Source organism: Pteronotus mesoamericanus, unplaced genomic scaffold (assembly GCF_021234165.1).
Source record: "Pteronotus mesoamericanus isolate MK-2021 breed Mesoamerican mustached bat unplaced genomic scaffold, CSHL_Meso_final scaffold_408, whole genome shotgun sequence".
Taxonomy (NCBI): Eukaryota; Metazoa; Chordata; class Mammalia; order Chiroptera; family Mormoopidae; genus Pteronotus; species Pteronotus mesoamericanus.
Window position 1 is genome coordinate 1612215 of NW_026555315.1, and position 27935 is coordinate 1640149.

At 64.9% G+C, this 27935-nt stretch overlaps 2 protein-coding genes across 5 annotated transcripts; one reads left to right on the plus strand and one right to left on the minus strand.

The window, feature by feature from the left end:
- Positions 1–3454: 3454 nt before the first annotated feature.
- EIF4A3 (eukaryotic translation initiation factor 4A3) lies at positions 3455–11325 on the plus strand. Its single transcript, XM_054593188.1, has 12 exons — positions 3455–3707; positions 5613–5685; positions 6624–6690; positions 7114–7176; positions 7659–7791; positions 7949–8029; positions 8914–9055; positions 9426–9564; positions 9983–10098; positions 10746–10853; positions 10933–11060; positions 11194–11325. The coding sequence occupies exons 1-12, from the start codon at positions 3539–3541 to the stop codon at positions 11208–11210; spliced, it is 1236 nt and encodes a 411-aa protein (XP_054449163.1). The 5' UTR covers positions 3455–3538; the 3' UTR covers positions 11211–11325.
- Positions 11326–14737: 3412 nt separating this feature from the next.
- On the minus strand, positions 14738–27649 carry GAA (alpha glucosidase). Of its 4 annotated transcripts, none has more exons than XR_008530816.1 (20): positions 27569–27615; positions 24705–25266; positions 23778–23923; positions 23214–23379; positions 23034–23130; positions 22489–22608; positions 22294–22412; positions 22061–22192; positions 21152–21262; positions 20841–20954; positions 20664–20748; positions 20170–20287; positions 19687–19820; positions 18892–19043; positions 18609–18757; positions 17464–17605; positions 16944–17093; positions 16462–16626; positions 16079–16260; positions 14738–15909 (listed from the first exon to the last, which is right to left on the minus strand). XR_008530816.1 is itself a non-coding variant. In XM_054593011.1 (20 exons), exons 2-20 carry the CDS (start codon positions 25227–25229, stop codon positions 15850–15852), a joined length of 2838 nt encoding a protein of 945 aa, XP_054448986.1. In that variant the 5' UTR covers positions 25230–25266; positions 27604–27649; the 3' UTR covers positions 14738–15849. The 4 variants fall into 4 exon arrangements, 3 of the variants coding, with proteins under 3 accessions (XP_054448986.1, XP_054448985.1, XP_054448987.1); XM_054593011.1 differs by having other exon boundaries at positions 16079–16231; positions 27604–27649; XM_054593010.1 differs by having other exon boundaries at positions 16079–16231.
- Between the last annotated feature and the right edge of the window lie 286 nt (positions 27650–27935).

Consider the following 27935-nt stretch of genomic DNA (forward strand, 5'->3'; position numbering starts at 1 on the left):
TGGGTAACCCTGACGGGTCCGTCCAAAATCAGCGTCTGATGGCTGCCTCTCAGGCCAGGACGAGAGTCTTGGTCTCCCCTGTGCGTGGACACCCTGAATGGCTCGCCTGCGGTCACCTGCACAGCCGCGCCTGGTCGTCGCCCACCTGGACCCCTGCAGTCAACACCTGGCCGCCTCTTCCTGGCCCCCAGCGCCAGTTCTCTTACAGGCAGAGTCACCCTGTAAAGGGGGTCCGGTCAGGCCACCCCTTCGGTCCACAAGCCCCCGAGTCCCCCCACCGCCCAGGCATGACCCCCGCGTGCCCCGGGCTTGTTACCACGTGCTGCTCCATGCACAGGGCCTCCCTGCTGCGGGACGCGCGTGCACATGCCTGCCCCAGGCCTTGGCACCTGCAGTCCTCGCCGCCCTCAGGGCGCCACACAAGGGCCGCCTTCCCAGAGGGGCTCTTCCGGCCGCTCTACATAAACTCATAGCCCCCACGCTCCCCCTCCCCCATCCCCCGGTTCATTTTCCCGTGGGGGCCCTCCGCTCCCTGACACACTGCGTATCCCGAGTCCTCACTGCTTTCTCGCCTGCCTACCCGCCAGGAGCTGGCAGCCCCAGAACACAAGGATTGCTGTCTTTCTTTTGCGGGGCCAAGCTGTCTTTCATCCTGGGCACCTGGTGTTCCTCTCTCCCCCGGGGAAAGGCCACCTTAAAGTGGCTGCCGGGGCCACCATGATGCACCTCAGTTCCATTTCATTATCTGCAAGACCGTCCCATCCCTGTCCCTCCTCCCGCTCCCCGCCCACGCTCATTCACGGTGCCACCTCCATGGTGGCCTCGCGCCCCTTGATCGTGCCAATATGCTGGCCCTCTGGGAGCCTTCGAACTCCCTGTCCCTTCTTTCTAGAACACTCCTCGCAAGGTGTTACCAAGGCCACCTCCTCTCACACCCCGGGGGGCACCTTCCTGGCGCCACCGCCGCCGGTGGGTCTGCCACCCGCCGGCTCTCCGGCTTGCCCCATCTCACTTGCGTCACAGTAGCTATAAAAACTGCAATCGTGTTGCAGCTCATGGGCACTGGGCTCGCCCTTTTCTGGGACACAGCTCCGGGAGGGCAGTGCTGCGTGTCCCGTTGCCGCCCAGAGTTGCTCCATGCACATCCGCTGCCTGGTGCCGGACGCCAGCAGTGCGGGGCCGGTCCCGGCGGGTGGGGTTCCCCTTGCCTCACCAGGGGAGAGGGCTGGAGAGGACCTCACCTAGAAAGGAACACCGTTTGCCCGGAGTGTTGGGCGGGACTGCTGGCAGGAAGTCCCTCTCTGGGGGCAGCCCCTCTGATCCAGGCTGTCAACTTACAGGGCTGACTCACGGAGACACGGCCCAGCCCGACTGCCCAAACCTCCTCCCGCCCCAGGACAAGACGAGCCACCTTGCCTGTCTGCACCGAGTCCAGCACGGGCCCAGGGAAAGAGGCCGGTCAGGGGGTGTGGTCCGCAGAGCCGCTCCCGTCTCCCCCATGGCTCTGGCAGCTCCTGGACAGCCGGGCCCCCGGCCTCCGTCTTTCCTGCCCTGGATCCAGACACACGTACTGGGAGCTAGGGCGGCCATGGGGAACCACAGACACAGGCCCTCCTTGAGCTTAGTCAGGCAAGAGGTCCCTTTCCCAAGCATAACGGTGCGGGAGGGGAGGCACAGGAGATAGTACTTTGAGGGATGGGCACCCCACCTGATTATAGACTCACCCCAAAGAAGACAAAGACAAGTGTGCTCTGCTCCCTGTTCCGGAGAGCACCAGGCACCGGGAGGCCCCTGCCCCTTGCCCCACCCCCCTGTGCCCATCGTTGTCATGGGCTCTGGCCTAAGAGAGGAAGACGGTACTGGCCCCAAACAAAGGGAGGAGGCCTTTGACAGGTGCGCTCACACCGCGGAAAGCGCACTACCAGGAGGTGGCAAAAAACACCATGGAAGCGGGAAAGCAAAAGACAACTAACCGCAGGCCGCTCCAGGCAGCAGCACCTGCTCCCTCCCCTGCCCCGCCCCCTGCCCCGCCCCTTCGTTTCCCTCCCTCCCCACTGGCCTGGCCTGCTCCACTTACTGCAGTGAAGGATTTAAAACAGCACCCTTCAGTAGGGGTACCATACAGGATTAAAATGTTTCTGTGTTAAATGTTTCCACGATGTAGCTGTTTTAATAGTAAGAAACAGATGACATTAAAGTTACTAAAGTAATTTATTTAACTCAGTATACCTAAAATTGCCATTTCCAGGTAAAAGCAATATAAGCGTTCCTGAGATCTTCCATGTTCTTTTCGCGGCTGCCTTGGAGATCTGTATTTTACCACGCGGTCCTAGAGGCGCCGCAAAGCAGGGTGCGCGGCCTCAGGGCGGGCGCCAGACAGCCTGCGCGGAGGGGGGAAGGCCTGAGAACTTGCATTTCTAGGTTGCTTGAAGTTCACGAAAGGAATTCCGCTTTGGAAATATTACATATTTGATTAACACGGCGTCCTTGTTGGGCGCGCTCGCTACGGCAGCGGTCCTGAGGACTGGGAGCCTCTCAGGAGGAAGCCCGGTCCATCTGCCCGCTGTCAACCCGTGGCCGCCCGCGGCCTCCCCCACCCTCACCCCCACCCCGCGCCTGGCTGAGCCGATTTCTAGCTTTAAGTAAACGAGCCTTCACAGCTGGAGACAGTTACTGCGCGCCTGGGAAGCGGCCCTGGATTAAGGACCTGCCCAGCGAGGCGAGCCGAGAAGACGACGAGCAGGGGCAGAGCTGGCACTTCAAGAGCGCAACGTTCACAAAAACCGATTCTCACACAACAGACAGTGATCATGGGTCAGGCGGCGAGGCTGGTGCAGCGCCGGGGATGGGGGTCCCGTCTGCAGGACAGGATTTAGTCTGCGTCCGCCCTGAAGCTTGCGCCGCAGGCAAACGAAGGCGCGTCCTCACGGTCACGCGGCCAGCCCCGGGGACCCGGCGCGGGGGACCCCGCGGCCCTCTGCCTCCACACTCGACCCTGAGTAGGGGCTTTTCCATAACGGGTTAAAAACAGGCGACATAATCAGAGCGGATTCCAGGTTTTCCAAAAGCAGACACGGCCAGTGACACCGTACACACGTATAAACACTTGGGGACCCGCTCTCACTCGAGGGAGGGCCGCCTGGGGGCCCCACCCGGCACAGGGGCGCCGTGGCTGGCCGACGCTGGATACTCGGTAAAGAAGCAACTACCACCTAAACACAAAACCCCTACTCCTAACACACCAAACCCCAAGACAGGGCGCTCGCCGCAACTTTTATAGTGGGAGGGCGAGGCCCCGCCCCCCGCAAGATCCTGCGAGAGCGCATATCTCGCGGGAGACTCAGCAGCCCGCCCCTTTCTTTGCGGCACGCTCCCCTTCCCCTTTCACGTGAAGAGAACTGCCCGCTCCGCCCAAAGCGCAGCGCCGACGCACGCTGGCACGCACACCGGCGCGCGGTGACGTCAGTTCCTGGCGGCGGCGGGCCCTGCTTCCTTTCCTCGCCGCGGCGCGCGCTTCGCTCTCAGCAGACTCGGGATCATGGCGGCCGCGGCTACGATGGCCAACTCGGGTTCGGCGCGGAAGCGACTGCTCAAAGAGGAAGACATGACCAAGGTGGAATTCGAGACCAGCGAGGAGGTGGACGTGACCCCCACGTTCGACACCATGGGGCTTCGGGAGGACCTGCTGCGCGGCATCTACGCCTACGGTTGGTGGGCGCGGGGCGGGAGGGCGCGGGGCGGGAGGGCGCGGGGTGAGGGCCAGCGGGCGCGACCCGGGTGGAGGGAAGGCGGGCCCGGGCCCGGGGTCTGAGAGCCCCTGGTGGTTCCGGACGCCGGGCTCCGAGCCGAGGCCGTTGGCGGGCGATCCCCGCCCCGCAGCGTGCCGTCATCACTCCGCGTCCGCGGTTTCGGCGTATTGTCCTCGGTGTGGAGCACCGTGCCGGGTCCCTCAAGGGCTGCACAGTCTTTGGGCGTTCGGAGTCATTCATTCAGCGGACCGCGGTCTTGCATCTCCCGATGTGAGGCTCAGGAGCTGCTCTAGGCACCGGGGGTTGCTCAGTGAGCCAGACCGGCTCGTGGCCTGGAGAGCTTTTGTCTGGGAGAAGGTCGCTTCAGGCGGTGGGGGCGGCTGGGAAGATAATGAAGCGGGACGATGGACTCGAGTGTGCCAGAGGGAGAAGGAAACTAAAACAGCAGAGAGATGCGGGGGGGTTCCCGGGACGGGTGACATTTGTGCTGCGACCTGGATTAGGGGGCCCGTTAGAAGATAGTGGTGGCACTGGGTGCGTCCCAGGAGCAGAGCCTCCTGTCTTGGGAGCCCAGGGATGCGTTGGGAGAGCGAGGCGGGCGCCAGAGCCTGCGTGGCGTCCCGCGAGGTGGTGCCGTGCTTACTAAGTGCCTGGGGAGCCACAGGAGGGTCTCAGGCCGGCAAGGGGCAGGTTCCCGGTTGCAGAGGTGGTCCTGGCCGTCGGGGCTTCGGGGAAGCGGGCCGGAGCTAGGAGGCTCGTGCTCCGTGTCCGGGGGCGGCGGGGGCGGGGGGCGCTCGCGGTGGAGGCGGAGTGCTGCCACCAGGCTGCGCTGGGGGTGAGTGTGAGCAGCAGAGGGCCCGTGACTCCGGGGTGCTGAGTGACCCCGCAGGGGATGCTGCGGTCAGGACAGACGAGGAGCACTTGAGGGAGCCAAAATCGGGGCTCGGTCGTGGACGAGGTGAGCTTGAGGGGCCCGTGGGAGGGTTGTCTAGGTTGTCGCTGGGGATGCCAACGGAGCGGTGGGCACCTGTGCAGAAGGCCTGGGATGGACAGCTGTCGTCCAGCAGCCCTTGGTGTCAGACAGTGTCGACGGGGCAGGAGTTACTGCCGGGCTGGGAGATAAAGAACCAGCGCAGCAGCAACAGCCCGTCCGGCCTGTCCTCTCGCATCCGGCTGCTCGGTCACCACGAGGGGCTTAAGGTGCCTGTGAAGTTTGCTTTTGCATTAGATGGGACATTGTGCTGCTTTCTGAAAGGCTGCCAAAGTAATTGTAGTTTTGTATGTAAAGTTTTGTTGGTTTACTTGGAATACCTGTCCTCCTTCAGAGTCTCCTTGCCTCTTGGTGATCTAGACCGCTCTGCGGGCGGGCTGGGGGAGCAGGGTGCCCCGCAGTGCCCTCCCAGCCGCAGGTCAGGGACGCGTGGTGACTGTGGCACTGATGGATTGGTTTTCCTTTTTTCCACTTAAAAAGTAATGAAAAAAGAAACAGGTTTTTGTAATGTAGTCAAACGATAACGGAGTAAAAAGCAAGCCTCCCCGCCCCCCGTTTCCAGGAACACCACCACTGACGTTTGTTTGTTTCAGACCCCCCGGGGAGTTCTGTTCTACAAGGATGCTCCTTTTACAGAGATTCTTGTGCCTACAGTTGAGATCCCATCCCCTGTTACTCGCCATAAAAGCCCCCTCCAGCCCCGTTCGCGTGGCAGCCGTCCTGCGAGAGCCTGGCGTGTTGGACGTCGGCTTGTCCGGGGTGAGGGGTGGACGGTGAAAGATGGTTTCACTCTGCCCCAAGGAGCTCGCAGGGCCGGTTTTAAATCTGCTGGCCCCACGGTGAGCGCTCACTGTTTCCGCTCTGGTTCACAGGGTTTGAAAAACCGTCCGCAATCCAGCAGCGAGCCATCAAGCAGATCATCAAAGGGAGAGACGTCATCGCGCAGTAAGTGACCTTGCCTGGACAGAGGGGCCAGGGGCTGGTCGTGAAGCAGGGCCGGGGACCCTTGAACAGCACAGGGTTGAACCGTGAGGGTCCACTTATACGTGGATTTTTTCCCCAATAAATATAGTAAATGGGTTTTTTCTTCTTTAAGATTTGCTTAGAAGTAGTTTCTTTTTTTCTAGCTTATTTTATCATACAAGTTAGTGTGTAGCGCACGGAGCGTGTTTATCGGCAGTTGCTTATGTCATTGATGAGACTTCCGGTCAGCAGTGGGATGTTAGCAGCGACGTTTGGGGGGAGCCGAAAGTGGTGGGTGGATCTCGTCTGCAGGAGAGGGCGCTGTGGGCCGCGGGCCCCGGGCTGCTGGCGGGTCCGCTCCACGGTCGGTGCGCGGGGGCCGCCACTTTCCTGAGTTTCCGTACCCTCATTACTTGCTGTGTCCCGCCCCGGGGCGGTGCGCTTTTTGTGCGCTCTGTTGTAGAGAGAGCTTCGTCACCTCTCAGGTGGCCCGTAGGATTATCCATGACACCGTTTAAACAGCTTTAGTCCCAACTTACCTAAGTTTTACAGACTCATTTACCAAAAACACAACACAACACAAACAAAACCTGGAGGCTGGTTTCAGTCCAGTGCGTGCCCCGACCGAGGGCCTGCCGCCGGCTGGATGCCGGTTCTGCAGCTCCGTCTGCCCCCGACGCACAGGCCGTCGCTGCAGTCCTCGTCACCCTTGACCGAACAGCGGTGGCGTCCTGCCTACGTCCCCCCGTTGCAGCGGAGCGGGCGCTGGTGGTCTGGTTGGGGGCGGGGCCACCTGCATGGGAGAAGCTGCCCAGGGCACCCTGACCCCCTGGAGCACAGCTGCGGCAGGGTTCTGGGTACAGGACGGGGGTGTGTGGCCCACGGGTCTAGGTCCCGCTTACCTGTGCTTTCTCCCCTAGGTCTCAGTCCGGCACAGGCAAAACGGCCACCTTCAGCATTTCCGTCCTCCAGTGTTTGGACATCCAGGTAGCCCGCTGCTCCGTGGCACCCCGGGGTGACTTCGTTTCCCTCTGCGACTGCGGTGTTCAGCAGTACAAGGTTTATGTGTCTCTACTCGTGCAGACGCAAGTTTTAAAGAGATTCGCAACTGCACACTAGCATCTGAGCTAACTCATGCCCTGTCATAAATTCTTTATTCAGATGGGGAGATTTTATTTTATTTATTTATTTTTAGATGGAGAGATTTTATAAAGTAGTGGAAGTTCTTGTCTGCGAACAAGAACGCTCACCGGTACACATTGTTATTGCTGGATTTGTGGGTTCGGGAACAATAGTTTTGTTTGCCTCTGTTAGAAATCTGCAGTCACCGTGAACAGACCTGAGTCTGAATGAGCGCAGTCTGCCTTGAACCTACCGAAGAGTCTGTTTTCTGACCAATTCTCTCCCCAGGTTCGTGAAACCCAGGCTTTGATCTTGGCCCCGACCAGAGAGCTGGCTGTGCAGATCCAGAAGGTGAGGCGGCCCGGGGCGGACACGGCGGCGGCTGCTGGGTCTCTGCGGTCCTGCTCTTCCTTTCCCATAGACTCCCTGAGGCTCAACGTTGTTGCCCTAAATCACCACACAGTATACGGATTGCTAGTTTGTGTTAATTTGTTTTTAGCGTGGCCTGTGGGATTCCAGTCGTTTTTGGCAGTCTTAGAATTTTTATGCTTCCTGTGAACGCTGCGGAAGGCTATACTTTAACTTTAATGTCTCGGGGTGAATAGGAACGTGAATTTCATATGCTCCCTGATTTGTCTTCAGTTAACATGTGTTGCTTTTGTACTAAGACACCATTGAAGCCCACTCCATCCCCTCCTGTAGAAGCTGCCGCGGGGCGAGCGGTGGGGGGAGTGGGAGGAGAACCGGGCTCTGGCTGTGGCATAAGGGGCGGCACAGACACGGCTCGGTGGTCGTCTTAAGCTGGACTAGAGATGACCCCGTGTTCCAACCAGGGCCTGCTCGCTCTCGGGGACTACATGAACGTGCAGTGCCACGCCTGCATCGGGGGCACCAACGTGGGGGAGGACATCCGGAAGCTGGACTACGGGCAGCACGTCGTGGCCGGCACGCCGGGGCGCGTCTTTGGTGAGCGCTCTGTCCCTGAGTGCGCTGCAGGTGGCACTCGGCCCGCGCGCTTGGGCCCGCGCTGGGTCGCTCGCGGGAAGCGGAGGGGAGGCCTCCGGCAGGGCCAGCTCTTTCCTTGTAGCCCGAGGCCTGACTCTTGCGAAATCTAACTTCATAGATATGATTCGCCGCAGGAGTTTGAGGACACGTGCTATCAAGATGTTGGTTTTGGATGAGGCTGATGAGATGTTGAATAAAGGTACGCGCAAGAGGAGAACTGATTTCCTGCACGCGCACGGTTCTAAAGTTTGCGGTGCAGAAGGGAAACCTGGGCTGGGGCAGGTGGGGCACAGCTGTGTGCCTCTGGGCCGTGGGGCCGAGAACCTGGCACACCCCAGTCTTTCTCTGGTCGGGGCTTGTGAGGCGGAGCATGCCCCACACTGCAGCCCGTCAGCCCCGCGGGCCGGCGCTGCTCTCCGTGTGTCCGTGGGCAGCACCGGGCCTGGGCGTGCGTCCTGAGCAGAGGCATAGCGAGGCCAGGCTGCGGGGGCGGCAGGCCTTTCTGTTGTCCAGGCGATCCCGCCATTTCCTGGGTTCTCCGTGCTGTTTATTCAGCCTGTACCGTGCTCAGTAATGTTAAGAAGTTGCCTGTTTAATTGGGAAATTTCTTTAAGATTTAATTGATGTATAATAGTAGATTTAGGTATATGAACACAGTGACCTGATATTTGTGGGAAGGTGTTTTCCAAATTGGGAGGGGTTTTTTTTTTTGTTTTTTTGTTTTGGTAAAAATCCAGATCTCTGGATTCTCTTAAAAGTGGCTGGTCTGGCCACCGTGTGTGCCAGTCCTCGCCGCCAGCAGCTGCTGGAACCCTGCGAGTCGGGGACCCACGGCCGGCATCCGACGGCGGTGCCTCCAGACTAGGGTGCCTGAGGCTCGTCACTCGGCGTTCGGGGCCCCTGGAGTCTGCAGGGCGGGGGCAGGCCAGTAGGGGTGCGGGGGTTCCTGCTGCGTGGAAAGGGTTCCCTGTGGAATCGCGCCGCCGTCACAGCCGTGCCTCCGGTTAAACGGGAGGTTGGACGTGCAGCCTCTGAGTCGCAGCGAGCGGCCCTGCAGGTTCTGTGCCGTGCCCCTCGCCCCAGGTTTCAAGGAGCAGATCTACGACGTGTACCGGTACCTGCCCCCGGCCACCCAGGTGGTGCTCATCAGCGCCACGCTGCCGCACGAGATCCTGGAGATGACCAACAAGTTCATGACGGACCCCATCCGCATCCTGGTGAAACGGTGCGCGCGCCCCGCCTCCTGCCGTGTTGCGCGGCGGGCGGGCTGGGGTGGGTTTTAAAACCTGGAAATCTTAGTTTTCCTTTTTGAAAACCCAGCTCTTAATGTGCATGCTCCCCTTTGACCCAGTAATTCCATATTTTAAAGTCAGCTGCTAGTGCGTGTCAGGGGTTTGAGGTCGGTGGTCAGGGAAGCTAGTACCCTGCCTAACGGGAGGGTCAGGGCAGTCCTGCGTGTCGGCTCCGACCCAGGGCTGGGGGGACAGTGACTGCGAGGGGTGTGGCTGCGGGGGGCGGGGCCTGTCCAGGGGGCCTGGCCCGGGCTGCCTTCGCGTCTTGAAGAGGGGGTGACAGGCTTGGTCTCTGTCCTCCAGTGATGAGTTGACCCTGGAAGGCATCAAGCAGTTTTTCGTGGCAGTGGAAAGGGAAGAGTGGAAGTTTGACACCCTGTGCGACCTCTACGACACGCTGACCATCACGCAGGCGGTCATCTTCTGCAACACCAAGCGGAAGGTGGGCGCCGCCACGGCTCTTGGTGCCCCGCGCTGCGAGCGGAAGCTCGGCTCTGCAGCCGTGGGCCCGCTGTTGTGGGAGGGCGCGGGAGGCCGGGCTTTAGGCTCTGCCCCGAGCACAGAAGCCGCCGTGCGCGAGCCGCCGACAGACCGTGCACAGCGAGACTGCGCCTTAGCGTCGGTGCCTGTCCCAGGACGGCCGGCTCGGGGCCGTGGGTTTCCGGTGGCCCAGGGGGCTGCTCGCTCCCAGGGGGGCAGACTGAGGGGGTTTTGCCCCCCACGTGCTGGGCCAGACTTGGCCTCGCACGCCCCCAGTCACGCGGGGCCTGAGCATCGGGGTGCCTGCATTACCCACGCGGTGACCCTGAGCCCCGGCTCTGCGCACGCGCTGACGGGGCGCCTGCCGGTTTGGGTGGCAGGTTGACTGGCTGACGGAGAAGATGAGAGAAGCCAACTTCACGGTGTCGTCCATGCACGGGGACATGCCGCAGAAGGAGCGCGAGTCCATCATGAAGGAGTTCCGGTCCGGCGCCAGGTGGGCGGCCCTCTGCTCGTGGGCCGGCTCCCCTGGGCTCGGGGGCGCCCTGCTGCTGGGGTGGGGTGGGGTGGGCGGGGTGACCGGAGTCCTCACGCGGTGGGTCAGCGCCTCCCGCAGAAGGGGGCTTCCCGGCTGTGGCTCTGCGGTTGGCTTTCAGCTCTGTTCTGCTGTGGTCAGGGAACGCGCTTCGTGCGGCCGCGGTCCTGTGGCGCCCTCGCCGTTGCCCAGCACGGTCCTCGTCCATGTGCTCTGTGCACATGAGCGGGATGGCAGCCGTGGCCGGTGGTTTCAGCTGCCGATGGTGTTTCTCAGGCCACCCGCGCCCTTGCCTGCTTGCTCTGTCCCGTCTGTTTTGAACGTGCGGTGGACGAGGTCGGCCTGAGGCCTCGTCAGGTGTCGATGGGGCATTTGCAGAAGCGCGGTGTCTTTCCAGTGTTGCCGTGGGCTTGGCTCTGGGGAAACCACGCGTGGCGCAGTCCAAGGGACCTGAGTCGTTTATTCGATGGCGCACGTGGCCCGAGGGGCGCTGCCGCCCGAACGCCCTTTCTGCAGGGGTCCTTCCAGGGCGGCCGCTCGCGTTCCCGCTGGCCACAGGCCCGGAGTGACGCCCGGGCGGCCACCGCGACGGCTGTTTCTCTCCGCAGCCGGGTGCTCATCTCCACAGACGTCTGGGCCCGGGGCTTGGACGTGCCGCAGGTGTCCCTCATCATCAACTACGACCTGCCCAACAACCGGGAGCTGTACATCCACAGGTGCGGCGCGGGCCTCCCGGGGGCGGGCCCCCGCGGTCCTTGGGCTGTGTTCACTCGAGCGGTTCTGCTTCTTCCGAAGGATTGGCCGGTCGGGGCGATATGGCCGAAAGGGTGTGGCCATCAACTTTGTGAAGAATGACGACATCCGCATCCTGCGGGACATCGAGCAGTACTACTCCACGCAGATCGACGAGATGCCCATGAACGGTGTGCGGGCCGGTCGGGGTCGCGGGCGCCGGGGGGCTCCCCCCTTGGGGTTTTGTCCTGCTTGTTTGGGGGAAGTCTGTTGGGAAGGCTTTCATTCCACTCGCGTTTTCATCTTGCGTTTTCTGGTTTTCAGTTGCTGACCTGATCTGAGGCGTCTGCCTGGGCACCAGCGATGAATTAGGCCTGTGGTGGCCGCGCCAGGAGCTGCAGGGGCAGCTTCTGTGTCAGGAGGCCCGCAGGCCCTGCGAGGTTGTGTCCAGCCCTCGCAGGGCCCGGTGGAGTTGTGCCCAGCCATTGACTCACTGTAAATAGTGCTTTCTCTCTTTTTCATTAAACATTTAAACTTTCCCCGTGAACTCCTGTTATTCTTAAAGGTGCCGCCAGCTTTTCCAGTTGCTTGCCAGGCAGTCCTGGCAGGTCGTTGGCTGTGTCTGCCGAGCTTCTGGGTGGGACCGGCGGGCGGGCGCTGGCCTTGCAGGGCAGGGTGGATGAGCGCGGTGTGGACTGGCGGGGCCGGGGGCTTGGGGGCATTTGTAAAGCTCACCAGGCAGTTCTCAGCACGTGGCATCGTGGTGTTTATGAAAGGCATTTCCTCTGCGAATTTCCAACGAGGGATTATCCAGGACTCGGACCGTGTGTTCTGGGCGGTCACTGAGCAGCAGCAGAGAGTGGCAGCACCGCTCTAGCCACGGTGGTCCCCTCGTCCCCAACCAAGAAGGTGGCAGCAAGAGGGGGCACTGCGCCTGCCACCTGAGCCCACTCCCGTGGACAGGAGGTGACGAGTGGACTGCCAGGGAGCACACAGTGTCCCCGTGGTGGGGACAGGTCACAGTTGACAGAGGCCATCATGCCAACGTCCGCTGACTGGTGACTCCAATGGCATGTGACAGGGAGCAAAGGTTTGGTGACCGTGACCCTGAAGGTCAGCCTGGGAGCAGGAAATGCGCCAGCGACACAGGCGGGCACTCTGGGCAGCGTCTGCCCTCCGGCCACCAGGCCCTGCACAGAATTGGGCTTAGAAAGTCGTCCACTTTCAACTAGTTCTCTTTTCAGAGACGTTATTCTTTGATTAAAACACCCCGTGTTCATTGCAGGAGAGCTGTGAAATGACAACAGTGTGGAAATCACCCGTGTTGTAGGGGGCAGCTCTGCCAGGGCCCTGCGGCCTCGCCGGCCGCCTCAGAGTCACACGGGCGAAGGCTCCAGCGGCCCCCGGCCCGAGCCACAGACCCTGGGGTCCCCGTGAGCACACGGGCTCGGGCTGCGGGGACTGCCTCACACAAAACTAGTGACGCGTGTGACAGCATGACAAGACGCCCAAAGTCGGAGAAGCTGGCGGAGGGCAGCCCGGGCTCCGGGGCCACGGGTGCCGTGGCGACTAACTTCGGGTGGCCCGTGGCGATTCCAGGTGTGTCACGGAAGACTGACTGTTACACACCTTGAAGGAACCTCTAAGGAAGCAGAACAGCCAACATCGAGAGACAAAAGGGAACCCGAACCAGTACTTGTCAGAAAGGGCTGGAGGCCCTGGCCAGGTAGCTCTGGGTTAGAGCGTCCTCCCGACGCCAAGGTTGGGGGTTCGATCCCCGGTCGGCACGTGCAAGACGCAACCAATGGATGTATCAATGAGTAGAGCAACGCATCGGTGTTCCTCTCAAACCAGTCAATAAAAATTTTCTCAAAAGAGCTGGAAACAGCTGATGAGAGACAAATAAGAAATAACAAAATGGTAGATTCAAAATAACCACACCAGTCGTCACACTGAATGTAGATTGTCTGCCTTCAGAAACTAGAAAAAGCAAGAAGCTATATACCCAAAGCAGGCAGCAGGAGACAGATTCGAGTAGAAGTAAATGGAATAATAGAAAGAAATGAAGAAAGCCCAAATTTGGTTGTAAAGATCAACAGTGTTTGCAAATTTTAAGTGAGATTGACCAAGAAAAAAATAAAGACTCAAAATGACCAAAATCAGGAAAGCAAGAGGCGATGTTCCTGTCGCCCTTACAGAAGAAAAAGGACCGCAGTAGACAACCACGAGCAAGGGCATGCCCGCCGGTCGGACAGCCGGGAGCGGCCGCCCGGCCGCCCGGAGTCCCGAATGCGGACGCGGCACAAGCAGGGAGGCTTCGGCAGGAAATGCAGGGCGGGGCAGAGGGCGACCGTCGTCTGCAGGGGAAATGCCACAGGAGCTAATAAACTGTAATACAAGAGTAAACTGTTCTGCGCGCCCACCCCTGAAAGCCTTCCCCCACCCTGCGTGACGGCGCAAGTAAGTTTAAGGAGAAGAGCGAGGGGGGCGGCGCCACGTGTGCGGCGCCCGTCACCAGGAACCTGGCGCGGCCACGCAGACGAGCACCCACTGTCAGGGGGCGGGGGCTGAGGGTCGTCCCGTACAACAAAACGACGTCAGGATCCTCAACGTCTGTGCACCCAGCAGCTTCCAGACGGGACCCAGGACGCGAAGGCTGAAGGGAACGTGCGCAGGAGTAGGCCCACCGCGTGCTTTCGGAGGTCAGCGTCCTCACCACGCCGGTCCGGTGCCCCTCGGGTCCGGCCAGGGCCTGCGAGACAGGCGAGGGGCGGGGCCGGGGGCGCCGGGGCCGGGGTGGGGACGGGCTGCGGGGGAGTCTCGCCGGTGACTGACTCTACAGCAAAGCCCCAGAATGATGATTGAGCTCAGAGAAGGGGGGGGGTACATGGGGTCAAAGTTCAAAGGTCACTCGTATTCCTCCGTGCAAGCCCTGAGCATCGGGAAGGGGAATTAAAGAACCCCACCTACAACAGCATCGAACGTGGGGAACGCTTGGGGCTCCCCTCGACCAAACGTCGTCGTGAGGAATTCAGGATGTGGATAATGAGAGAGGGTCCCAGTGGACGGAAGAGCTCTTTTTGAGACAGCAGTGCACCCCGAGTTCATCCACAGGCTGGACACAGCCCTCGTCAAAGTACCAGGAGCCTTTTCTTTTGGTAAAAATTGACAAGCTGTTTCTAAAATTTACAGGGACATCCAAAGGACCGAGCATAGTGAAACAACCTTGAAGAAGCGAACAAAGTTGGGGACTTTCACTACCTGATGTGAAACACGTCAGCAAAGACAGCGGGGCGCCAGCACAAGGCAGCCCTGGGACGCATGGAAAGCCCAGCCGCAGACGCAGGGGCGCAGGGGGCGGGCGCCAGCGGCTCGGGCGGCCACGGCACAGGGGACATTTCTAACAAACGGGGCTGGACAACTGGACGGCCGTGTGCCGGAAACAGGAAAGGAACCGCGACCGGCCGCTATTTCGTAACATACTGAACCCCACTGGGAATGTAAGACCTGAAATTAGAAAACTTTCCTAGAAGGAAACAGAAGTCAGTGACTTGGGATTTGGCAAATATTCCTTTAAAGGGACATAAAAATATATGTTGGACACATGAAAATTGCAATCTTTCACTCTTCAAAAAACACTGCTCTGAAAGTGAAAAGGCCGGGGAAGCTGTGCACGGAGCCCAGAACCGCAGAAGGACCCGCAGTCACAACGCGTAGCCTCGGGGGAAGGAGGAAGCCCCCCATCCCAACCTCGACCCCCGGAGACGCTGCCCAACTCCCGCCCCACAGAACGGCGATAAAATAAACTGGTGTCACTTTAAGCTACTGTGTTTGTAGTGACTGCTAAGGCAGCGACAGAAAACCGGTGCATTTTATTGTGAGACTCGATCAGGGGAACCACCGAGGACCAGCGGGCAGATCTGAACTGGTGCCTCACCCCAAATTATGGGTGTCAGGTAAGGCCCCGCAAAGGTGCTCCCCGCTGTCAGTCACTGGGGGCGCGGCAACCGGGACCGCGGCGGGACCGCGCTCACTCGCAGGCGGAGGCTGGCAGACACTGCGCTGGCCCGGGGGCGGGGGCCTATGGGTGACCCTGCTGGGCACAAGTGACCCCACACGCAGGACCTGTCCGCGCCAGCCTGGTGTTTTCACGAGAGAAATGAAACACGTCCACTCAAAGTCTTGCCACGATGGCCATCGAGGCTTCGTCCATAACTGCCCCAAACTGGAAACGGTGCTCGTGCGCACTCACAGCCGGTGCGCAGCGGCAGGCTCCCCGGCAGAGAGAAGGGACAGTGTCGTGGGCGCACACGGGCACACACCGCAGGCGTCCATTCAGATACGGTGCCAGGAAACGGGGACCGATCCACGCTGGACAAGGCAGACCGGCGGCTGCGCGGGGACAGGCCGGCTGGGACGTGCACCCAGCTGGGGACTCGGGGCGGCTGCTCTGAGCCCGCGCAGTTCAGCCCCCGCCCCCGCCACCTGGGAACGTCCAGGGGCCCACGGCGGGTGGACCCTCCGCCTCCATGTCACGGCCCTTGGGCACACCCTTCGTACCCTGGATGCCAGAGGGACCCGCAGATGCCCTTTTATTACAAATAATTGCACTTGAAGTGGAAGGTTTCCTGAGTCCTGCGAATTCTCCCGAGTTCCCAGAAAGCGGTCCGCGGCGGCCACCCAGCTCCGCTGTCAGTCAGAGCAGCCACAGAGCCACCGGGCGTGGCTTCGGGGTGAGGCACCACATCGCCTCCCACAGACCACCTTCCCTGTCGCGGGCGGCACGGACGGCGCCTGACCTTGTGTGACAGGCTACGGAGAGCAGCCTCCCGGGAAAACGTGGAATCCAGGCGACCCTCAGGGGTCCTGACCGAATGCTGTGACAGAGGCGCCGCTGGCACCGAGCCCCAGCGCAGGAGGGGGACACGGAGCGCGAGTCAGTGCCACGTGGCATGGCGGGCAGCGCCAGGGCCAGCCCGCTTAAGACCAGCTGATGAGAAACTGCTGCCCCATCATCAGCGAGACAGCGATGTCCAGGGTCTGAAACAAGAACGAACCGTCGGCCACGGAACCCGCGCCGGCAAAGGTGAGCCCCGGGCCCCGGGCCTCGCAGGCAGGCGCCCCCGGGGCCGGCCGGGGGACACGGGGTCCCAGGGCCCTGGCCCTCCCGCCCGCCCCCCGCCCCCGTCTGAGGGCCTGCGGCTCTTGCCTGGGTGTCGGGGCTGTAGGTGAAGCTGGGGACAGGGGCGCCGTTGGCGAGGACCCGCTGCGGGGCCGAGGGCACCCCCAGGACCGTCACCCTCCGCAGCTGCAGGCCGGCCCCCTCGCTGTCCACACGTACCAGCTCGTTCGCGACGGTGTTCTGGCCCCGCGTGAGGCAGAGGGAACGGGCTGTGAGGGCACGTCGGGCAGGGAGCCCCAGACAGCCCTCGGGGGAGGGCCGGCGGGCACCACGCCCCGGCCCGCGCGAGACCCCGGCTCCCCGTGCGCGGGCGCGGCTGCACCGGGCTCGCCCCCCAGGGCACGGGCAGCCCCCTGGGGACCCCAGGCATGGCCCCCCCCCCGCCAAGGCTGGGCAGGGCCAGGACTCACATTCTGGGCCAGGAAGACGACCTGGGTGTAGGCGCCGCGCTCCAGTGTCCCCAGGCTGTCCCCGTCGTCCCAGAAGAGCTCCCCTCGGGCCCCCCCGCCCGCAGTCAGGGCCACGGCCAGCGCCATGGGCTGCTGGCGGGACTCCGTGGTCGTGAGGGCAGGGCCCTGGGAACGGGGCGGGCGCACGTCGCTGCCGCCGGCCTGGCGGAGGCCTCCGGACAGCAGCAGGGGGCACGCTGCCGGGGGACAGCCCCGTGCCCGGGACGCAGGGTCTGCAGGGCACCCGTGGTGGCCAGCCCGCCCAGGGCAGAGTCCCACAGGGCGCCGCGCTGGGGGCCCACAGCCACACGGGGCTGGCTGACGCCCGCCCAAGGCCGCCGAGCAGGCCCCGCCCCTCCGCCCCGCCCGGCCGCAGGCCCGCAGGTCAGCACGGAGGCACCACGTGGGGCCTGCACGCGGCTGCCAGGGTCCGGCCCCCGTACCTGCAGGGGGACGATGTGCCCAGCCCGGAGGTGGAGGTTGACGGTGTCCAGGGGGGCTGGCAGTGTCACCCACTGCCCCTCACTGTGGATGGCGGGCTTGAGGGGTCGCGCGGGGGCAGGCGGGAGGCTGCCAAGGGCCTCCACGGGCACCTGGATGAGGACGGCACGTCACCAAGGGTCCTGAGCAGTGCCAAGGCCCGTGCTGTCACCAGGGCTCCACGCCGAGGCCCAGGGGGCCCGGCACAGACAGGCGGGTGTGGCTGTGGGGCAGAGGCCCAGCCTGCGGCAGGGAGGCCCGCAGGACCCGGCAAGCGACCGCTCAGGCCTCAGGGGCTCGCCCGGCAGGTGGCGCCTGCAGGGGCTGGTAGGGACGGGCGGGGAGCGGCCGGGGCGGGTGGGGGCCTGCGAGCTGCTGGGCAGGCAGGGCTCGCCTCTCACCACCCGAGCCCGCCCACGGGCCAGGAGGGAGGGGCCTCTTTGGTCTCCCAGTCCTGCCAGGGCTCAGGGACCCAGGACTCACCGCTTGCAGGTCGTACCACGTGCCGGCAGGGAAGTAGCCAGTCACTTCAACCTTCCCGGCCTCGAGCACCGGCGTGACGAGCAGAGCCGCCCCCCACAGGAGCTGGCGGTCCACGGTCCAGGTGCGGGGGTCCTCGGGGAACCTTGGGCAGGAGGGACAGGGCGCGGAGGCCTGAGGTCAGCGTCCCGGTGAGGCCCGCAGGGAGGCTCGGGAAGCCCAGAGCATGGGGGCGGGGCCGCTTTTGGCCGACTGGCCACACCTGAGCCAGCAGGGACGCGGCCTTCCCCGTCCGGCGGCGCGGGACAGGCCAGGCAGAGGGCCCCCGCGTCTCCTGTCAGCACAGCGTGCCCTGGCCCGCCGCCTCTTTGCTCTTGCTGTGGGTCTGGCTGATGCTCCGAGCCGTTTACATACTAGGGAGCGGGATGCTTTGCCATTTTACCCACGACGCCATCTCATCTCTGATTTGTCTGCCTTTACAACCTGCATTTGGAGCAGCTTCAGCATTTGTGTTCAGAAAAGTGTTGTTTTCCTAAACTAACCCTCCTTCCCTTCCCTCCCACGTCTGCAGCTTGGAAAGCTGCTCCCTGCCGAGCACCAGGCACGCCCACGTGCGCCCCCCAGGCCGCCTCCGCAGCCGCGTGTTCGGCGTTGACCGAGCGAGCCCAGCCGGACCTCAGGGCTGTGCGGTGAGCGGAGGGCAACCCGGTGGTTCCCACAGCTGACTCGTGACCTTCCGCGCGGGAACCTGCAGGCCGCGGAGCCGAGGCGCCGTTTGTCAGAACGGGACCCGCTCACGGGTGGCCGAGGGCTGCGCCGGGGCCCCTTTCCCTCGACCGCCCCCTCCAGCTTCGACCGCGACGGCTTTCCTGATGTGAGGCCGCTCTGCGTACGGTCCCCGCTCAGTGCTCTGCGTCCGGGGTCTCTGGACTTCAAATGCCCCAGCCCGGAGCTGGAATCCAGTGGGTGGGAACGGGGGCCCACAGGGCACCCCCGCAGGCAGAGCCCTGGTTTTGGCCTCGACTCGCTCTCCTGCAACATGTGCTCGCTGGGTTCCAGGAACACCCTGCAGCACGACGGGCTGGCCCTGTGTCCCTGGGCTCAGGGTCACCGCCTGTGGTCCATCGTCCCCGACCCGGGGTACTCACTCCAGGAAGAGCGGCCGGGCCACGGTGTCGCCCCTGGTGTGGGCGCCAAGGAACAGCGTGTACAGGTGGGGCAGCAGCGCGTAGCGCAGGGCGAAGGCCTTCCGCATGGCTTGCTGGGCCGGCTCGCTGAACCGATACGGCTCCTGGGGCTGTGCGAGGCAGAGGGGCAGAGGGAGCACGGGCCTTGGGCTGAGACCCCGCTGCCATGCCCTACAGCCCTGCGCCTCTCGGCCAGGCCGCCCCCGGGGCGCTGGCCCCACCGGGACCCCTGCCGCCCGCCTACCTGGCTGTGCAGGTCGTTGTGGTTCCGCATGAAGGGATAGAAGGCGCCCAGCTGGGTCCAACGCACACACAGCTCCTCCGACGTGTCGCCCTGGAAGCCGCAGATGTCGGCCCCCACCAGGGGCACCCCCAGCAGGTTGAAGAGCAGGACTTCTGCAGGGTCCGACGGGGCCGTTCAGGGCCGAGGAGCCCGCAGGCCTGTGTTCTGCGCTGGCCCCGAGGCAGCCCCAAGCCGGCCTTGCGCGTCCCATCGGGGTCAGCAGGACAATCCATCCTGCCACGCGGGTGCTCCTGAACTCCCTGACTAGCCCATGAGGGTGGACGAGCGCCCCCCGAAAGATAACAGTCCAGTCCTAACCCCTGTACTGTGGCCATGACCTTATTGGGAAACAGGGTCCTCACAAACACGACCAAGTTAAGATGAAGTCGTTAAGCCCTGATCCAATATGATCGGTGACCTTCCAAGAACAGAGACACACAGGGGGAAAGCCGCGCAGTGACAGGTCAGAGCGCTGCTGCGGCCGCCGCCGCCGCCACGGGAGGCTGGGAGAGGGTCCCCCGCGGAGCGGGCCCTGCCCACACACTGTGCCAGACACCTGGCCTCCGCAACAGCGCGGGGTGCCCGTGTTGGAGCCCCAGCGTGTGGCCCTTGCTTAGGGCGGAGGTGTCGGCGCCTCCCTGGGCTCCCGTCTCCCGGTCAGCCTGGCGCCACCACCGCTCGGCGGGGGCCGGGGGACTCTCGCCCGGTCTAACAGCTCCAAGCGGGGCCCACACCCCCGCCCGCCCCGGCCCTCACCTGGCACAGACAAGGACAGCTGCTCCCAGCTGCTCCTCACGTCCCCTGTCCAGTGGCCGGCAAACTGGCCGTGGCCGGCGAAGGTTGAGCGGGAGATGACGAAGGGGCGCGTCCCCCGAGCCTTCGCCAGGGCCCTGGGCGGAGCAGGTGACAGGGAGCGTGCGGAGCGGGTCACGGTGCCCGGCCACGCAGCAGGGACAGAGCTGCGAGGGAGGGGGGAGGCGAGGGCCGCCAACACCTGCTGGGCGGTCAGCCCCACGCGAGCCGCCCGACTACCCGCAAAGACGCTCCGCGTCACAGGGAGGACGGTCGTCCCTCCTGGCTCCCAGGAGCCCGAGGCCTGGTCAGCCCACGCCTCCCGCTGAAGTGCTGAGCATGGCGAGGGGGCCAGGGCTCGGGCCACCAGCCGACCCGGGGGCGGCCTGGGCCCCCTCCCCGCCTCCTCCCTGCGCCCCGCACTGAAGCCGCTCGCGGAGCCCTCACCGGTGGGAGGCCACGGCCTCGGTCAGGCCGTACAGGTTGTGCAAGTTGTAGTGCGTGGACAGGAACTGGCGGCTGGAGGCACAGATGGTGGCTGCCCGGAGGGTCCCGCCAACCACTCCTGGGGGAGAGGGGTGCTGTTTCCCTTGGAACTCGATGCGCCCCTGTCTGACCGCCACGTCTCCAAGGACGGGGGCAAGCGGGCGTCGACGGCTGCCCTCTGCAGACCCCAGGCTCGCGTGCACCTGCCCTGACCTACTTCACCTGTCCTGGTCCCTTCGCCTAAGCCCGAAATGACCCCCCGATGTGCGGCCAGGGTCCATGCCACCTGCTGGCGTCTCCCACGCCCGCACCCCGCTCCGGGGTCCCCTCCCCTTTCCCGGCTGGCTGCGTCCACGGCTCCTCAGAACGACAGCTTCCGGTGTCCCAAACCAGAGGGCCCGACCGGGCCATCAGCCCCCGGCGACCAGGCCGGGGCGGCAGGTGGGGGAGCGCACCTGGCACGTAGGGCGGGTTCTCTAGGTCACTGTCGGGGCAGCCGTCCACAGAGCCCTTCACGAAGTTGGACGGCTCGTTCATGTCCTGCAAGGGAGGCCCCGGAGGTGGGCGTCAGCCAGAGCAGAGGCCGGGGCCGGCCCCCAGGCTAAGGGCCCCCAGGGCGGGACCACACTCACAATCCACATGCCGTCGAAGGGCACCTGGGCGTGGAACTCGGCCACCATGTCCTGCCACCAGTCGAGGGCCTCGGGGTTGGTGAAGTCGGGGAAGGCGGTGAGCCCCGGCCACACCTGGGTGTGAGACCAGAGGGGTGACGCCCGGGGTCCGTTGATGGACGGACTCCAGGGGGCGCTTCCTGTCAGGAACCCCATCCCCCCAGCTGGGCCCCCACCCCGTCAGCCCCACTGGACACACCCTCTCGCTGAACGGCTCCCCGTTCCCCTGGGCCGGGGTCCCCTGCTCTCCCCTCCCCCGGCCCTCGCCCTACCTTCCCGATCAGCGGCTGCCCGGTCTCATTGGTGATGAAAACCCCCCTCCGCAGACCCTCGTCATAGGGTCGGTAGCTGCCGGCAGGGCCAGAGCTGCTGATGGCGGGGTCCTGGGGGTCAGAGGGGCCAGCGGGAGAAGGAAGTGCCCTGAGCCTGGGGCCCAGTCACTGGGAAAAGGGGAAACGCTCTCGATGGACCACGGGCGGGACGCGGTGGCGGGGCGGAGCCGCCGGGCATCCCGCACACCGAGCTAGGGCCTGCCTGCGGCTGCCCGAGGCAGCGCGCGCCGTCGCGGGGCACCCCGAGAGCAGGCCCACCTCCGCCGCAGGCCTGTACTTCTCTCAGAACGATGATGGAGGGAGGACTGCGTCTGCCTCCCGCCGAGTGGCCGCTGGCGCCAGCTGCCGTCGGAGGGGCAGCTAGGGTGGGGGACCAACGTCAGCACGACGCCGAGCTGCTCGGCAGACGGACTTCCTCGACGGGCGCCCGCGGTGGGGGCCCCTCGGCCTCTGCCACCCCTCCCCCTCCTCCTGTGGCCGCAGGGCTGGGCACTCAGCGGGCCCCTGAACCCGCTGCCTGCAGGGACCGGCCCGGGGAGGGTGTCTTTGTGCGGGTCCTGCTGCCTTCCCACGGGACAGCTGACTGGGGAGGCGGGGCACGCAGACACGTGACCCCTGCTCACAGGCCCCCTGCCCTTCCGGCGCTGGGTGGTGCCTGCTGAGCCCCCCAGGCCTGCAGCCCTGACCCTCACCCCTCAGGATCCTGAGCAGCAGACAGGTGTCCCCAGGGACGCTGAGAGGAACATTGCTGGCAGCAGGGGCCAAACCTGCGAACCTGATACCCCTCCCTGTCAAGAACGCTCGGCAAATGGCCTCAGCGACCGCGGCAGGCGTGAGGGGGGCGCTCACCACGATCACCACGTGCCGCCGGCCGCCCTGGTGGAGCTCCTGCACCATGGCCGGGAAGTCCCCGAAGCCGTCCTTGTTGAAGGTGAAGTCCCTCCCGGCGTCCATGTAGTCCAAGTCGTTCCACTGGACGTCCTGCAGCGCGGCAGTGGCACCGGGCGCTGGGGCCTGGGGGGCAGCCGGCAGCCCGCGCCTCCCCGCCCTGCCCCCCGCCGGCCCCAACCCCCAGCACTCACCAGCGGGAAGCGGGCCCGGGTCATGTTCTCCACCACCTGGCGGGTGATTGCGGTGGAGGAGTAGCCCCAGCGGCAGAGGTGGAAGCCCAGCGCCCAGTAGGGCGGCAGGAACGGGCGGCCTGCGGGACAGACAGGCGGCTGAGGACGGGCGGGCGGCGTGTGCGAGGGGTGCGCTGGGCCACGCAGTGGGCCTACCTACGACGTCCAGGTACTGCCGCACCACGCTCTGGGGCTCAGGGCCCAGGAAGACGTACACGTCCAGGATGCCGCCCGTCGACCTCCAGCTGAGGGCGGGGCTCGGCTGCAGGACCACATCTGCGGGGGGCAGCCTGGGGCTCAGGGGCGAACACCTGCCCGCCCCCGGGGCTGCGGGCCCTCACAGACGGGGGGGGGGACCAAGCCACCTCTGCAGAGGGGTGTCCCCCCACAGGCAGCCTGGGACCAGCCCGCTCGGGGGCGGGGGACCATGCCAAGCAGCTGGACCTCAGGACTCCCGTTTCCTGCCTCCTCCCACCCGCAGAGCTGAAGGGCCGAGCTGGAGAGGCCACAGCCTGCTGGGCTCATTCCTCCGAAGAGCCAGGATGCCTGGGCCCAGTCCACGGTCCCTCCCATCCCCCCGCCAGCCGGGCCGGGCGCAGAGACCTGCGCCGCGTCTGCCAAGGAGGGGATGCGGCTGTGCCGGAGGCCCGGCCTGGGCGCTCCGAGCCGGCGGGGCGGGGGCATGCGCGGCCCTCACTCACCCATGGCGTTGCTGTTCAGGAGGAAGACGCCGTGGGCCAGCCCGCCGTCCTCCAGCACCAGGTAGAAGGGGTGGGACCCGTACAGGTTCGCGTCGGGCTGTGGCACAGAGGGCACGGCTCTTGGCCCCCCCGCCCTGCGGCTCTCCCAGCCCGCCCCACCCCGCCTGGGGCGCCCCTCACCGCGGGCGCGAGGTCCCGGTTCCAGAGGGTGACCTTGGTCCAGTTGGTGCTGAGCATGAGGGGGCCGAGGTGCTCGGCCAGGCCGGCGACGTGCTGGGAGGGCAGCGAGGTGGACAGCTGCAGGAACTGGTCGGCGAAGAACAGGGGCGCCACCGCCGTGTTCAGCCTGCCGAGGAGAGGCCAGCGGCCTTGCCGCCACAGAGGCCACAGGACCCTGGCGTGGGCCCTCGCCAGGCCCAGTGTCCCTGAGGAGGCCAGAGTGGCCTGGCCAGCTCTGCACGGGCCTGACCTCGGGGCGGCAGCAGCCCCAGGGAGCCCCACAACCCGGGGACCTGACACTGCGCGGGGAGCGCCCAGGGCACATCCAGAGAAGGGGGCTGCCCAGCCGCGCCGCGCCATCCCAGACCGGCCCCAGGAGGCCAGCACTGTCCCCAACCCTCCCTGACCTGGGCGCTGCGGCCCTGAGCTCCAGCAAGGAGGCCCGAGCGGCGGGGAGACCGGGACGGGGTCAGGGACGATGGCGTCCCAGCTCCTTGACCCTCCCACCGCGGCCGGGGCACTCACAGCACGCGGCCGCCCTGCTTCCGCCGCACCACCACCCCGAAGGGCTCCTCGGAGAGCTCCACGCTGTAGAGCGTGGATGGCGCCCGGCTGCGGACTCGCGGGGTCTCCATGGGCACCTCGTAGCGCCTGCTGGCGGGGTCTTTGATCTAGACAAGAACAGTGGCGTCGCGAGGCCACGTCTGAGCCGGCAGCTGTCCCTGCACCTGCCACGCTGCCCTGTGCCCTCCTGGGGAGCCAGGGGACCGCTCCGCCCCAGCACAGCCGTGCAGACCATGAGCCTGGGAGCTGCAGCCACCCTCCCGAGCCTCAGCTTCCTCACCTACCGAGCCAGCGGCCCACCCGCTGTGGAGCCTGGTAAAGTACAGGCTGCCCAGTGAACCCACATTTCAGAGAAAGAGCTTTTTTTAGGTTAGGGATGTCTCCACTGTGGCGCGGGACTTGCACCGAAAGCACAGCTCGGCCCCTGAGTGTCCAGCTCAAGGTCACTGCGCTGCTGCATGTCCACACGCTGGGCCCGGCAACACTCCTCGGCCAGTCACAGACGGCCGCCGAGGCGCAGAGCCCCAGCCCTTGTCTGGAGCGCGGGGGCCACGCAGCGAGCAGTGGCGTGGTAAGCGCTGCTGGGACGGCAGGGCCGCCTGGATGGGGTGCCCGCTCTCCTCTCTGCGCCTGCACTTGGGCGCGGGCCGCAGTGCCCTTGCTCGGTGCCCACTGAGTTCCAGGGGCCGCGATCCCGCCACCCCCCTCCGGAACATCCCCTCTCCTCCCACTATCCCAGCAGCCACGGCTCCCTGAGTGTGGGGGCCGGGGGTGCTCACGCCAGGACTCCCAGAGGGGGCAGGACGCACAGGCGTGCAGTAAGCAGACCCCCGGGGGCCCATCCCTCTGTCCCCACACCCTGGCCGTCCCCACACGGGCCCGGCCCACCGTGAAGTGGAGGCGGCTCTCGGTCTCCAGCAGCACGTCCAGCCGCAAGGTCAGGATGTCCTTGGGGAAGAAGGTCGGGGCGGCGCGGGCCAGGCTGGCCGTGTAGCCCGTGTCCGTGGTGGTCAGGTTCCCCAGCCGGTAGCTCGGGTAGCTGGGGGGGAAGAAGCACCAGGGCGGCCCCATCCGGGAGCCCCGCGCCCACCCCACGGGCACGTAGCAGCAGCCCCGGGCCTCACACTGCTCCTGGGTGATGGGCCTGTCGGGGGCGCAGTCGAAGCGGCTGTTGGGGGGCACGTCGCACTGTGTGGGCGCTGCTCCTGGGCGGGGGCGGGGCCCCGGGCTGCCGGCTCCCTGCTGGTGGGCTCCGTTCTTCTCCTTGGGCTCCTGAGAGAAGCCACGCAGCTCTTGGGGGAAGGCCGCCAAATCGTGGAGCAGGATGTGCCCCAGGAGGGCAGCGGTGGCCAAGGACAGGAGGGTGCAGGCCCCCAGCAGGGAGCGGGAGCAGGGCGGCCACCGATGGCCCATGGTCTCGGCGCTGCCTGTGGGGACCCGTTCCGGTGGCCTGTGAAGAGAGGAACCAGGCTTGAGAGGGAAGTGGGGAGCGGCCAGGCCTCCTCGGGGCCCTCTGCGCAGCCTCCGGACGGCACCCCGCGAGCGGCCCAGAGGTGAGCTCTGCCGAGGAGGCAGGCAGGCTGGGCCAGGGGCCCAGCACCATTCAGACAGACGCAGGGGCGGGGAGAAAGGGGAAGGAGAGAAAATCCCAAATGTGCGGGGGGGAGCGGAACAACGTGAAATATCAGAAATGAAATGCATTTGGAAGATCTGTAAAAATGACGTAATGACACAAGAAGACCCACTGGGTACACTGACAAGTGGAACGAGCAAGTTCCAAGAGTGATAGAGTGAGCCCATTCCTGCATAAAGACTGAGGTTATTAAGTTGTGACCAATGGAGTATCCTTAGAGGCACCCGCCACCTCCCTCTGCCCCACCCACCCGCCACGGACGCGCACAGGGTCACAGCCGGGCAGAAGTGTCCAGCACTGCGGCCGAGGGCAGCACCCAGGGACGGCCCGCGAGCCCCTCCTGGCCAGAGGTCGGGCTGGGGGCGCACCAGCCGGCCGTCCAGGGGAGCCTGTCGCAGAGGCGGCATTGGGGCCTCACGTTTTTGCTTATCTGCGCGTTCTATGTGTTTTATAAGAACCATTGCTGGCCCAGCTCCCCCGAGGAGCACACACACCAATGTGGGGCCAAGCACACAGGGGCTCTACTAGGGGACACTTTCTGTCTAAGAAGATGGGGACTTGCTGGGGAGGCTGGGAGAAGCCATCGCACCCCACGCAAGACTGACACCACAGGAGGGTGGGGACAGTGGCTGGGTCCCAGTGTCCCGGGCCACCATGCAGGCTGAGCAAGGTTTGACAAGGCCACCGGCTGGGAGGGGTCCTGGAGCCCAAGCGGGCCATCGCGGCGCCCGGGGCGCCCAAAGCGGCTTGCTGCAGTGTCCCGGGCCGGAAGCTGCCGGGTCTCAGGACAGCGGTGGGCTTCGGAGCAGAGCTGCCGCGCTGCCGTCACCTGTTCCGTTCTGACACCAACGCCCCCACAGGTGCAGGGCTCAGGCCCCAAGACCCCCCTCAGACACCAGTCCTGAGCCCCACTCTCCTGACCACCCGGCTAGAAATTCGAGGCTTCACAACCCCCAGCCTCCTCAGGTTCAGTACTGGCTTCGACAAGTCAGAACCCAGGTTTTTATAAAGGGCACAACTCGGAACCGCCGGAGGCTGAGATTTGGGGAAGGGATGCGGAGCTTCCCTACCCTCCCGGAGCCTGGCCACCCTCCTGGCATCAAGACGTGGTCACCAGCCTGGACGTTCTCCAAACCCCAAGCAACTTAGGATTTCATTCTGCAGGCACAATTCATTAGATGACCGGCTATTGGCGATCAGTCACCATCCCTTATTAACTCCCCAGACATTTGGGTGAAAGTTCCCACCCTGAGCCCAGCCTGTCCTGGGGACCAGCCCCAAGCCACCCACCATCTCATTAGCATATAAAAGACACTCATCACTCCCGAGACACCAGGGGTTCAGGCCTGGGGGACAAAGACTGAATATTTTCTATCACAAGGTGTCCCAGCTCCACCTGACCCTTCCAGACACATCTGACAGCTGTGATCACGATGACTCAGAAACGAGGGAACTCAGGGTGGACTGCGGGGTCTTCGGGTCGGGGGCTCTTTGGCAACACCCACCCTGCCACTCAAAGTTCAGAGCTGCGGTGGTGCCCGGCACAGGCGGGACGAGCGCCACACCCCTCCCACCGGGGAAGACGTCCCAGAAATGGGGGAAGCCATGTGTGTGTGTTGGGGGGTGGACAATGTAGAGAAAATGGGGAAGAACTGAAGGTCAGGCGGTCCCGCGCTGCTGCTCTCCAGGAGCCCGTCACCGCTTTCAGGGAAGTGGCCCAGACCCTGTTCCCAGGCCAGGGTGGCGGCGTAGACCAGACGGTTCAAAGCCCAGCTCTACCGCTGGAGGGGCAAACAAGAGCTCGCCCGTGCCTCAGTTCCCTCCCTGTGAAATGGGCCAGCGAAGCCTTCCTGGCCCGGCACCGCGGGGCTGAACGAGGACCGTGCGGTTTCCGGGGTCCGCGTCGTTGCTGGGGACCCCGCCGCGCGCGGACCCTGGGACGACGTGCCCAGATTCTCGCCTAGGGAATCACAGTGACCGGTCCATCGATCCCTCCCCCGGGCGGGCGTCACGACTGCCCCAACCTGCCAAGCCCCTCGCCAGGAGGGCTGCATCAGACCACCCCGGCCCCTCGCGGGGACCGCAAGCAGCCCCGGGCCCGCTACCCGCGGCCGCTCACCTCCGCGCACGCGCGCCGAGTCCGGGCAAACTCACCTCCGCGCACGCGCGCTCAGCTCCGGGTCCCGCACTCTCTTGCGCAAGCGCGCCCGGTCCGCAGCGGCGACCGGTGGGCTGGTGCTGCCGGGCGCGCGCCAAGGCGTGAGCCAGTGGACTACGTGACCAGACGCCGCGCAGGCGCCCTGAGTGAGGATGCGCTCCCCCGGCCGTGCGCCCCCTGGTGGAGGAGCGAGCGGGGCCGCCGGGGCCAGCCTCGCCCTCCTCGAGCCGCGCACCTGGAATGTGGGAGGGGTGAGCGGCGCGCGCCTGGCCGGGGACCGCCGCTCCGGGGAGCGGCGCTCGGAGACGAAGCCCTGCCTTTCGGGCTC